This window comes from Neopsephotus bourkii, unplaced genomic scaffold, assembly GCF_033783945.1.
Source record: "Neopsephotus bourkii isolate Nb327-2 ecotype Australia unplaced genomic scaffold, CSIRO-AGI_Nbou_v1 NB_196, whole genome shotgun sequence".
Taxonomy (NCBI): Eukaryota; Metazoa; Chordata; class Aves; order Psittaciformes; family Psittacidae; genus Neopsephotus; species Neopsephotus bourkii.
This window is the reverse complement of record NW_026900709.1, coordinates 12,613,519-12,627,038: the sequence shown is the minus strand read 5'-3', so window position 1 is coordinate 12,627,038 and position 13,520 is coordinate 12,613,519. Positions and strand designations below refer to the sequence as shown.

General features: G+C 33.4%; 1 protein-coding gene across 3 annotated transcripts in view; it reads right to left on the bottom strand.

The window, feature by feature from the left end:
- The window catches only part of SLC25A12 (solute carrier family 25 member 12), a 49,214-nt gene that overhangs the window by 34,600 nt on the left and 1,094 nt on the right, over positions 1 to 13,520 (bottom strand). For 2 of the 3 annotated variants that reach the window (XM_061342492.1, XM_061342509.1), the window contains exons 3-4: positions 9,820 to 9,962; positions 4,621 to 4,736 (exon numbers count right to left, since the gene is read on the bottom strand). In XM_061342492.1, the coding sequence (XP_061198476.1) occupies positions 4,621 to 4,736; positions 9,820 to 9,962 (259 nt within the window). Of the gene's footprint in view, positions 1 to 4,620; positions 4,737 to 6,535; positions 6,686 to 9,819; positions 9,963 to 13,520 lie in introns of those variants that run through there. The other variant, XM_061342501.1, reaches the window with a different exon arrangement.

Sequence of the window (13,520 nt, the reverse complement as noted above, 5' to 3'; positions counted from 1 at the left end):
TATTACAAAAAAAAAATAAGGGCTCCCATACTGCACTGCTCACAAGTGTTTAAAACTGTGCTTTAAACCTGAAAGCATCATACAACGGGAAATAAACAAACAGAAACAAACAAACCAACCCAACAAAAACATGAGGATGAAAGAAAGTCATAACATACAGTGATGTTTCATACATTATCTACATGTGTTAAGCAAAAGACGTTTTGAAAACAGGAAACTAACATATGGCTCCCAGGAAGCCAAGAAAAATAGCAGTTCTCGTCTACAACACACTTGATCAAAACATGGTGTTTTTCTTATATCCTCAAGTCCATAGCCGTATGGTTATGAGGGGTTTTCTGCTTACATGTTCAAAGGCTTCCAGCATTTACAGTTGCAAATAATATCTTATAAAACAGACCTCTTAAGATTAAATAAAAATCCTAGCATTTTTAATCCAGTTGCTCTTTCAGAAATGGTGGAAGTGAGTACTAGGAGTGATCTGTGTTTCCTGAAAATAATGCTCAACAGCAAAGAACTGTAACAACATATGTTCAACTCCTTTCTCTTGTTCTTGCTCACCTTCTTCCAGTGTTCTCAAACTCTATGTCCTGATTAAGGGAAATCTGAACTTTTTCTCATAGATTAAAATTTGTTGAAGAAAATAGTTGGACAAGATTTCAGTACTGCTGTATTCTCAGTTTCTGAAATTATTACACTGATGTTTATTATTTCAGTTCACCAATATCATAGTAATTTTCACATTAGTTGCATTATCAGGCATTCAATTTCCTTACTCCCCCAGTACCTTTAAAAAAAGAGACCATTCTACTCTGCAAAATATTTTTAATGAGATTTTGAGCTGCAGGATTTTTTAAAAACCTTATGTTCAGTTCCATAAATATCATCCAAAGTTATATAAAAATGATATAAAAAACCCTGAATACAGAAGACTCCTGAACATGAAGGCAGTAAAATTGGTTTCTAAGTCTCGTTATTTTAGCTTTATCTTTCTAACCATACCAGCATGGGTATTTAACTAAAAAAGTGTCTCTTAAATTCCCCAGTTTATCAGAGAATGGCTTTCTTTCTGGTGACTCTACAAAGACGAACAGCTGGAAAAAGCCTTGAAATTGTACATTCCAATTAAAAGTGATACAGTCCAGATCACTGCATGGCTTGCCAAAGGGATAAATTACAAAGAATCCTTTTACTTCCAGTTACACACCCTATTTTTGAGAGAAGTTTCAGTGATAGTCACGCACACTTCACCTTTAGCCACAATAAGGACTATCTGCTTCCACACTGAAGCACACGAAATAGCTTGAGCACATTTAATATTCATGTTTGCTTTAACCTGACTTCAGGTTGCAAGCACAGCAATAAAAAGAAGTCTTCTTAATACCCTAGCACTAATTTTATCGACGGTTTTTAAATATCTCATTCATGCTAGGTAATTTAGTCAGTTACATCCAAAGATCAAAAAAGCAAACCACTTATCAGTCTTCTCTGGCTAATAGACAGCAACCCATAACAAGAAAGACAATTCATGAAAAATGAAACAAACAAATCAAACAAACAAACAACAAAAAAAACACCCCACCTTTCTTTATCAGCTTTAGCATTTAAATATTTTATGGTTAAAGAATATTTTAAGGGGTCATCAGCAATATATTTCCCATAAAATATTCACCTAGGAATAATTTATGAAGTAGTACAAGCATTTGATCAGGAAAACAAATACTTTTTTTCCTATTTCTCCATGACTTAACAGTCATTTAAACTACATTGTCACTTTTATCAGTGGGTTATTAAAATTGTCATTTTATTACTTTTTATTCACCAATTATTCACTGATACCAAGTCTAGTGCAGTTGAAAAAGAGTGCTGAGCATGCTGTACGGTTTACTCATACAAAGTAGTTCCAATTTCATGTTTTTGCAATGGACCTACTGCATTAATATCACAGCATACTATCTGCACATTTATGGCAGTCATTCATATAGGATTTCTGGATGTCCAAAACTCCCGGAAAAATGTCCCAAAGCAGTGAGAAAGTAGGTGACATTAATGTGACAGAAGGCTTCCTGTTTCAAAGATTCCAATTAATATATCATATGGCACAGACACTGATTAGCATAGCATAGCTGACAAGTATTTCTACTAAATATTTTCTAAAGAATCATAAACTTTTTGTCTTCTTCCATTTTTCAACTTGGAAGTTCTTTATAATACAATTTAGTACTCATTGGAGAGTTAGAAGCTAAACTTTTGAAGAGACAACTGGCAGTCTGAGGTTCAAGAGGACTGCAAGAAGATGAACTGCTCAAGTATGGTCTGAGTCCATGTCAGTAAATAAATCTTAAAAAGGAGATTTGAATCCAACTGAGCATCTTGGTTTCAAATACAGAGACAGTTCTAAAAATCAAGAAATATACTTAACTTTCACTGGATAACTGAAATCTTAGTAGATCAGGATATCTTTTGAAAATGCCACACAGTCATACCCAAATGATTTTGAGATGTTATCTCACACCCAGCAAGGCCAGAGCTGGGTTCAAGATACTGGCCTAACAGACCCAAGTTGATTCCACTCTCCAGCACTTCACCCCCTGCTCCAGATGCACAGTGCAGAAAAACCTCAGTTAAACCATGTCACTTCTGCCAAGACTTACTGGCTTGAGTTAGCTTTAGAACCAATGGAATCACATCCACATAGCATTGTATCTGAGCTAGAACATCTTGACTCATGTTTGCTCTCATAACCAACATGGTTTATCTGCAGACTGGATACACTGCATACTCAGAGAGATGACTTGTCTGACAGCAATTCTTACACCAATTGGCTAAACTGACTTCAGTGTATTTCTAATCATTTATTAAAACTTTTAAGACCTAGTTTTATATATTCTCATTTTCACATGAAACTAAACTCTGTGCTTCTCTGTTGATGTGGTATGAAAGAGTGCAGGACTCACAAAACAGCCTCTGTAGGCGACAACACCAACTTAGCAATTGGTTGCAGAGTTACCAAATTCTGAACATGCCATATATTATCATTCACATTTTTCCCAAATGCATTAATTTGTATGATATGCCTATGAAGTAAAAATAAGTAGGCCATGTTACTAACAATAATAAAAAAGCAGCACTAAACATGAGAACTGTAGCACAAAAATAAGTACCACTGATATATTATAACATACTATTAAATAAAATAATAACTGCAATATAATCTTGTAAACTCAGGAAACCAATAGTGAATTTTAAGTTCCTCTCACAGTTTCCTACTCAAGACTTATCAGCCTTATTAAAAAAAAAACGAAACAAACAAAAATCAGTGAAGAAGATATTGAAAAACATTATGGAATTTTCTGGTTTACAATTTCTCTTGTTTGTGTTGTACTTTTAGCCTTTAATATAATGGTGTGCTCATAAAAAGTAACAGTCCTCAGTCTGATTGAGGAATCCCAATACAATCTGAAATTACTTTTTGTTCATTTACAGAACCAGCTATTTCAAGTACTTTCATGACAGCTACAAAGTCTATATCATCATTTTGTGACACTATTAAATACACCATCATTAACATGGTCATAATGATTGTAATAGTTTGTCTACTTCCTAATGACTGCATTTACTGACTTCAACTTTTCTTAAGTTCTGAGTTTCTTTTCAAGATGAGGTGTATTCAAACTGCTCAGTATTTGATCCTTCAGTTAATGATGTAATTTAACAAACATCAGAAGTCAAGCAATTTGTTTCCATAAAAAGACCCTTGCTTCCTTTATTTTTTTTATTCCCAACAAGTTGCAACAATTTTCATAAGAATGAAATAGTACAAACGGCTACTGGTTACAAATCCAAGCACATTTTGTCTTTTCTCTATTGAGAACTTTACTCTTTTGGATAGAAATAACATGTAAGTCTCATTCCACTTTATTAAAATTCGTAGCATTGGCTTTTCTAATTTTCATAAATATATGAAGTTTTAAAAATAAAACCTAGTCCTCCTAGGACTGCAATGTCAGTAACAGTTATTTAGCAACATCACAGAGCAGTATAGTTAGCCTAAAGAATTTTGTCCAATTACTAATTTATGTGATTAAGGAAAGAAAAAAAAAGGTAACAAAACTTAAAGGCCGTATTTTCCTCCTAATTCTTCAAATACATGATCTAGTTGGAAGTTAATGCTCATAACATTAAAGATTTACTCCTCAAGAAAAGAAATACTAAACTAGAGATTCTAAACTCTCCTATATAGTGCTCGTACTGTATCTAATGATAATTCTTCAAAGAAGAATGGAGGTCCAGTTCATATTTTTAAAATCCCTCAGCACTGAAGGCGCTCAAAGTCTACAAATTTACTTAGAAAGACATTAAACAAAACAGCATTGTTATAACTATTTCAGAAACATGAAAAATCTCGATTCAGGAAGACAGAGCAAAACAGATTTTGTTTCCGTGTATTTCTTGGGCTTGTATCACTTGAAAGAAAAAAAAAAGTTTTAATCTTGAGAACTCTTTAGCCAACTAGTACAGTACAGCACAGTATGCATTTCTATGACCACTGGTCATGAACCACTATTAAGATTTATATTATTATTATCACTTTTTAAAAATGTTTTTCTTTATTCTTACCAAATGTTATTTCTCCATTGCCAGACTTGTCAAACAACTGAAAAGCAACAATGAATATTGCATCTGGAGTACACAAAACAGATTCAAATGCCAAAAATTCTTGAAAGGAAATCAACCTATGAAGGAAAATACAGAAGTTAAAAAGATTTTTAAAAATTATTCACAATACCAATGATATTTTGTGTCTGATGCTCTAGAAAACTATATGATCCAATTATTAAAATAAAATTCTAACATAAAAATGTTAAGACTCTACAAAATATACAAAATATAAGCAATTCTGAGTAAATACCTACAAAGTATTAGCTTGTAATTATAAACGTAAGCAGACAGCACTTAAAAATTAAGATGTAAAAACCCCACCATGAAGTTTACAGGGCTGTCATTATCTTAATTTATATATCTATTTCTGCTAAGAAAGAAAACATAGTTTAATGTAAGTATAGAAATATACTACACAATATATGTGTTTTCTTAAAACAGCATATAAATAAAAAACAGGTTCAGAAGAAGTGATACCTTACTATGCATATAGAAAAAATATAACACTTCAAATATAAAATGAACCATAATGCCATGTAGTTGAGGCCAAGAAAGAAAGAAATTATAAAAACATTTGGACATAGGAACAGTTAGACATGACCAAGGCAGGGAAGGATTTGAGTGTAACAGCAGATCTCAAGATTCTGAGCTGTGTATGCACGGCAGTCACCATACAGAACAATGCAACTCGGGATGCACTAGGAAAGCTGTTTCTGTGCAGATAAGGAAGCAGCAGCATCTCCAGGTAAGGTTCCCACAATGTCTCTGGAATGCTGCTTTGTGTTCTAACACATACAAAGTCGGACTTGAACGTATGCACAGGTAACTTATTAGGATAATCATTACTAACTTTTCTAGAGGAACTCATTCTGACTAAATAGAAAAAAAAACATTTTAAGGAATCCCTAGTCCTCCATAGACTGCAAGGAAGTTAGAAGGGATCCTAATGCTGTATGTAAGAGTAGCAGAAGAAAGATAAGCCCTAAGCCAGGAGAAGGATAATGTTGACACATTAACAACTTTACATATCCATAAAGATATTCAGAGCAGGCATATACTGTGTCCTGTCCAGAATACTGCAAGCAAAAGCCTCAGGTTTTAACACCAAACTTGGTTTATTGGAACCAATGTGTGTGTTCACCCTTGTAAAAATCGGGGACTTAGCTTGATGACTTAGAATATTCCATCCAGTTACAACTCCCTTAGCTCAGTTTACAGAAATAAATGGTGGGATATCTATTTTAGCATCAAATAAATTATCAATGGGAATGAAAATTACAATTTCATTTTACAAACTAAACAAAGAAATTATTATTTTATTAGATACTGTTAAAACGTAGAGTATCATTGTATATTATATGTTTTCCTAGAAAATGTACCTAATTGATCTGAATTTAGTACTCTTCATAGAAGATCATTAGCTCATAGTGACTACTTCACACATACACTGCTTACTGCTAAAGAGCAAAGTACAAATTCTGTCACCTACGGGAGAGGAGGGGAAGTGAGAGAAATGAAAAATCAAACCACACTATCCATTAGTTTACCTAGTGTTTCTCTGTCAGAGTACACATAAAGCAGAATTGAGATACTCTAAATGAGGTTATATATGTCAACATTCTTGCATATAAGCATTATGCAGAAAATACAGGAAAAAATGTAGTGATTTTCAAAGGAATTAAGATATGGCAAATACAGAATTATGATACTAATTTGTCACACTTTAGCCACAAAAAAACAGAGAAGTGAAAATAGTTCTTCAGATGTAAAGTCAATTTCATCCAAAGGATGATCATGATAAATAAGGGTTTAGTATCAAAGAAACAGAATATCCTTTTAAAATAATTGGAAATACTATCATTTCAAAATATACCTCACATACAAGCGAAAACCTGACATACAAATTAATTCCTAAGGAAGAAGCTTTATAACTGACAGAATCAAGTGACGATCTCTGCAGAATGCATTCGTAGAAGCCTGAACCTGAAAGAAGCCGTCTTCAGAGGACTCACTTTAACAGTGCCTACAGCAAAAGGAGACAAGACACATTCAATTTCCTTTCCATGTATTCAACTTGCAATGCCTAAGAGCAGGGATATCCCCTGTGATCCTCCATTATCCATTAGGATGGAAATAACAGGAGCTAGATTAAACAGAATGATAGAACTTCCCACCCAATTGCTACTCAAGTATCATTCAGTGAACCCGCTGCATTACAGAGTCCATAACAATATCAAATCACTCACCTTGCATTTTATCAGTAACATTTTTTTAAATTTCCTTTTCTCTTACTTCTTCTGTACCATTACCTTTCAAAAGCACACAAAGCAAGCCATGTGTTTACAATTCTTCTATATCTTTCTTTTTTTCCTACTACAACTCTGTATTCTTTTTTCCCCACACAACTTTCAGACATTAAGTATAGCTCTATTGTGACTCTTCCAGTATATGAAACATCAAGTCTTTCTTCAGGACTTAGCTTAGACCACATTTCCAACTGTTAAGTACAATAAGCTGATAAAAATAAAATTAAAAACTAAAAAAAAAAAAAGTACCAAGAAACAAGCAATTAAAATAAAGATTTTTGAATGACTACTATGAAATTTTGAAGGCTTGAAAGAAGAAAATCTTTGATTTTAGAACTGCAATACCTACTAATGTAAATTAACCTATGTAATCGGGAAGCTGAGTTTGGCACACATATGCAAGTACATTATTTGGAGAGGATATTTATCTTAATTTCAAAACTAGTGCCTGCAGTCTGAAGACATGGGAATGCTTACAGCATCAGTGAAACCCTGTTGCAGCAGACAGCAGACAAAGCAGTTTAGGTCAAATTCTAGTTTAGAGCTTATCACATTAAGTCTTCAGAAGATGCTTTTGTAACAATGAGGAACAAACACTTGAAAGTGAAGAGTCACCTGTTTTAAGAACTACCTTACAGAGTTCCGTTAAGATAAACCGGTCTTGTACTGTTGTAATAGGAAAAGGCAATAGTACTCTGGAACAGTCACATAAGGATCAAGTTACCACCAGAAAAAAAAAAAAGTAAGAGAGAAAATCAAACATTTTTTTAAACAAATGCCTACAGACAGACAGCTCCAAAATATTTTTTTTTTGGTTTTCTAAAGTACCAAACTTAAACATAAATGAAATAAAATAAATTAAAAAACAAAACAAAACAAAACAAAGAAAAGTTACCAGGAGCACTTTGAGTATTTATTTGAAGGGCAAGCAAGGCTAAGAGAATATGATAGCAGATGCGGGAATGAAATTCTGTAATAGAACCCATGGCTTCTCAATGACTTGCTGTGTGATGTTGGGCTGTCATTTAATTTACAAATGTATGTACGGAATAGGAATACTGGTACTTCCTTGGACTTCATAAAGTAACTTTAAGTCCTTGGAAAGACGTAATGCATTACGGAATTCAGTTGAAGATTACAATAATAATTCATGCTACAGATTAAACTCTGTGCAGATGACATAATTAGAGTCTGGATTTTGATATATCACAACTCACTACAAAAGGAAGAATGCAAATGTAAAAGCAAATAAATAAATCAATGATGATGATGGGGGTATAACAAATTCTTCACATGAAATACAGGTTAGGGATAAATACAGGAAAATAAGTTTCAGACAAGTATTCAAACAGACAAACATTTTGCACTGCGGACCATATGGTAATAATTCCCATTCCCACTGTTCAAATTCAGAATTAGATAAAGCACACTTACCCATGTTTGATTATGTCACTTCAAATATTACCCAGATTTAAATATAAGAAAAAAACAAAAACAAACAAACTTATATTCACAGGGAAAGCAATGAAACAGTGATGCCTCAATGTAAGGTTCTGTTGCAATAAAACAAATCATTGATTTCTTACTGTAAAAGACATTTTCTGAAGAAATGTACACCATAAAAGACAACCAGCATATTTCAACATAAGCATGCTGGTTTACTAGTAATCAATTAGACTATTATTTCAATAGATATATACAAAATAGCCTTTTCAATCCATAACAACACAACAAACTGCAGCCATGTATTGCAAACAAAGACAAGGTTGTATATATGAAATGTACTATGAAAATGCTGCATTTTTATAAAAAAATAATATGTAACATTACATAAAACAGGAGATCCTATATTCGTCATTAAGTGTAAAATGTATGCAGTATATACAATTTAATTTGTAAAGCACAAGCTTCTCAGGATACTATGCCAACTACTAGAATATTCTAAAGCAGAATACAGGTAAACAAAAAACATTTAAGTGATGTCAAAGGTCAGATTTAGGCCCACAGATCCATGGTTGTTGAGGGGCTTTCAATTTAAAACAAGTCACACCTATGTATTTACAAAGGTATACTATTTTAACATCAGCTTTCTCTCTCCCCTCTACCAAATAACCACTCCCTTCTCTGTTCTTGACCTGTTCTCTCATCCATCCTAACCTCACCTCAACAATGTCTATTTTCCTACTACAGTCTGAGGCCAAAAGTAGAAGACTACATAGATCAAGAGAAAAGGCTCTTTGAAAGAGGGTGCTACCTCAGAGGAGCAGACATTCTGTAAAGTAGTTTCAGAGAACTGTCTACTAGCAAGTAATATCATCTGCAAGCAGAGCTGGGAAAACTTTATCTGGTATGACCTTCTTTTGATTAGACAAATGCCTTCTTCCTTCATAGAGTCATTAGTGTCTCTCTTTTCCTAACAGCCAGCACTTTAATAAAGACTTCAGTGGTTTCATTTGAATACAGAAATAAGAAAGCTTTTCTGTATTTTCATGCTTAATTACAGCTACTAAAGACTCTACATAGTATCTAATCATGGACATGAGTATACAGAAAAGAACTTTCAAGGCAATCATACTACATTAGACTTATTTGGAGTTCAATTTCCTTGGCATTTGTAGTGATTGTTAGAACTCCATTAAAACAAATTCTAATTGAAAAAACGCACATTAAGCACTGTATTTTTTTCCCAATTTCCTCAAATTTATAGTCTACTGTACTTGACAAAAAACTTACTACCTAAATTAACTTAAAGTGTAATAAAATCTATATTCTATTATAGAAGATGAAATTATCAAACTCTTTCACATTTACCAGTGCATTACAAGCTTATAATGGAAAGCAAAATTCTCACCCATCCTTAGTTTGATCTGCCACTCCAGCCAACAGATGCACCGTTTTAGGATTGTAACGAGGATCTGTATGAAGTCCTAGGTATTTTTGCACAAAATCTTCTGGGGTCATGTAATGTTCACCATCTTGCTCAACACTGGCATACTACGGTAAAAATAAAAACACACACAAATTAATCTATTTAGATGCTAATCAGCAGTGATTACCAAACTAGTATCTTTATTGAATATCGCTTAAATTTATGCACAATTTTCTGCACATAACTGGTCTGAAATGAAAGGGCTATATCACTATATTAGTTGCATAATAGTAATGCAACTAATAGTAATAACTAATAGTATTAGTTTCATAAATATTAATATAATTACTATATTAGTTTCATACCACCAACAATCAGATTATCCTCAAAGATGTGCTCACATAATGACCAATATCTTCTAATAAAGAAGACAATTACAGGTTTTCAGGAACTATTGCATAAATTTATAAATATTGCAGCTACAGTGTAGCTTTCCATCTGCAGGGACATTGTCATAATACAGCACATTTTCTTACAATTTCTAGTGGCAGGTATCTTCTGAATAATTGTTCCTGGTCTTTATCATAATTAGTTTGGAAAATACATATTATTTCTTTTGTCTTTTTTGTGAGAAATAAATTTCCAGATTATTTTTTATACTAAAACTAAGTTTTGACATTTTTAAAGTAAACATTCACACACACAGACAAAAAGGACTTGAGTCAAATGTTTTAATTTGATTTTTAATTTTAATTTTATAAAATTAACAATTAATAACACAAAGCAGTGGACAGGAATCCTTTAACTCTGCACTGCTGCTGAAATGACAATATAATGAACCTGTGGCTTCACTGAACCAACTTAGAAAGATTCTCAATTGTATATGGAAGTGACTAAAAAAATGCAGTATGAAGCACAATTCTGCTTCAAGATACGCAACCCAAAGCAAGTTTTACGTACGAAGGACCATCAGACATGCAGAGAACTGAGCATATCTTCAAGTAGAGTGCTTAGCAAACTCAAAATCTAAACATCTTTTCTTCAGACACCAATCTGTCTGAGTTTATTACAAAAAGTGATTTTTTTAACTATAAAAAACTGTATGGAAGAAGTCTTGTTAGAAAATTTTTGAGACAAAATAATTAACTGACAGATATATTGAGGTCCATATGTGAAGGTCATGGTATTTTGAAAGAGCTTGGCAGCGAGCCAATATATTAAGACCTGACAAAGTAGCTTGATATGTATTTACAATTGTCCTCAAGTTACCCTTTCACCATACAACTTAAGTCAAGAATCTTTTAGCACAAAATAGGCAACTGAAAAGTATATATTGATTTGCATATAAAACAGAATGAATGAATTATATCTGTATTTTCCTCAGTCTTGAACTCTATTACCTTATAACACAAAATTCTTACTACACATTTAAGCATTTGATGAATTTGCATCCTTTTTTTTTAAACATCATCACATAACATGAACATATAAACCCCTTATTCTAGTTGTATAATACAGTGCTAGGTATTGCCATGCTTTCAGAAACAACGTTTTCTTTGAAAAATTGGGTAGTTTCCAATGTAACAGGGGCTTCTATCCCAAGGATTTTATCTGGGCAGAGGAGAAAAAAGTTCCAAAACAAGAGACCTATGAGGCCTCTTAATAGGTTTTGGGTTGTTTTTTAATAAGCTGTGAGTAAGGCGGGGGGACAGAAGCTTCCTGTATTAAAACTGGTAATTTGTTTTTGTTTCTTCTCCACCTTGCTGGAACAACAGGTTCCACTTGCACTCGGCAGTCAGCCAATAGTTCAACTAAGTGCCCCAAGGGTTGACTGTCTTACCTAAGAAAAAAGAATGAAGGGATCTGATAACTGTTGTTCTACATAACTCTTTTATCCTTAAGTGAATTTCTCTTTTGTTCTTTTATGGTTATTACTGAAGTCAGTGGTTAGCAAACACCTGAGAGGTAATTTGGTGGTGCACAAACACGAAATTTCAATGTCTGCATTTCACAGTTACGGGATTACATGGAAATAATTGCACATCTCTTTAACACAATTCAAGGATAATATTCTAACAGTTTAAATAATAAAATGAAATATATAGCAAGATTCAGAAATTCTAAGAGAATCCAGCATCCAGTGAGATACAACTTCAACTGGAAGGACGGGGTACTCACACACTCTCTACGAATAAGGCGGATGACAAGGAGGCCTAGCGTTCACATCTTCCCTTAGCCCATTTCCAAGGGAAGCCAAATTTAGGAAGGAATGCATGACCTTTAACTGAAGCTCACAGAACAGGCCAGCAGGCTATGCAAAGAGTACAACATATCTGACCCCTGATGTGTGCAACACTAGCACTATTTCTCAGCAAAACTTGCTACAACTTAAGTCTTGGAAAGAGCAGGTTCTCCCGATATTTTTTAAAGTTTGCAACTAAGTTTCCTTGCTATCAAACAAAAGACACAATTTCAAACTCAATTATAATCAAATATAATCCAAAAGAAATGTAAAGCTTCCTTCTGTTACAGAGGTATCTGTGCTGATTCTTTTCGTCTTCTGCAAAACTCAGACACTCAAGAGGAAACAGGAGAGCTTCCCTATTTTTCATTCCTCAGAGCACAAAACAATCCATAACCTGATTTGCATGTTTCTTTGAAGGTTACAAAATAGACATGGAAAAGACCAAAAAGCTGTTTTAAAACCAGAATGCCTGCTTTTTAGGTCAATAAAACATGCATTGTCACAGAGACAATTTCAAGATCCAGTGTTTTTCCTCTCCACTTTTTCTCGTGTGACCAAAATCAAGGACTGCAAACAATTACTTATTTCCAGAAGCAAGCACTTCTACTGACTGGAAGTCAAGAATCATAAAAAGCCCACATTTTCAAGAATAGAGTATTTTGACACCATGTTTCACTTTCTGCAATCATGCAAGTTGGAAAAGAGTTGTGATGTTCTAGAACCACACATTTTAAAATACGTATTTTTAAAAACATATTTTCATGTTGCTTATTTTCCTAACATACTCTGCTGTACTCCTTATCTACAAAAGCTAAATGTCATGTCAACAATAAATGTACCTGTAGCTTAAGTTTTTTTTACTAGAAGCTAAATGCTGGGCTTTCCTTGTTTGAGTCCAACATTCCAAGTTCTAGCACTCCAGTGATGTTTCCAGTGTAATCCAGTATGCAAAAGCAAAAATTCACCAAAATTATGGTTGTGATATAACTTCTCTCTCTCAGGCAAAAAGGTGTCTCTGTCTACTTATCATATGTGTAAACTGTTGAATAGTATGGTAGGACCAAAAGATACATGTCAAAAACTAAATAACAGATTTTATTATTTATAATATTAATACTTCATTTTATATTCTTTCCTTTTTCACTATGTTCAAGCTTCTTGAACATACTGTGCAATACCTAACATAAAGTGCGGGGGGGGGGTGAAACGTATTTTAGTAATTTTGGAAAAAAATAGTGGCTCAGCTCTTGGACCTAAAACATAGTTGCTCTTATCCCATCTGTCTGATTCAAACCTTATTATGAAAGTTCAGGATTGACTGGATTTGCCTTTCAGACTGTGCTTCACTGTTATTAAAGAGAGGGGAAAAAGCTTCATGTTACTATTTATGTATGCTAATTCTAAGGCCCTGCAAGCATTAATATTATTAAATACGTAA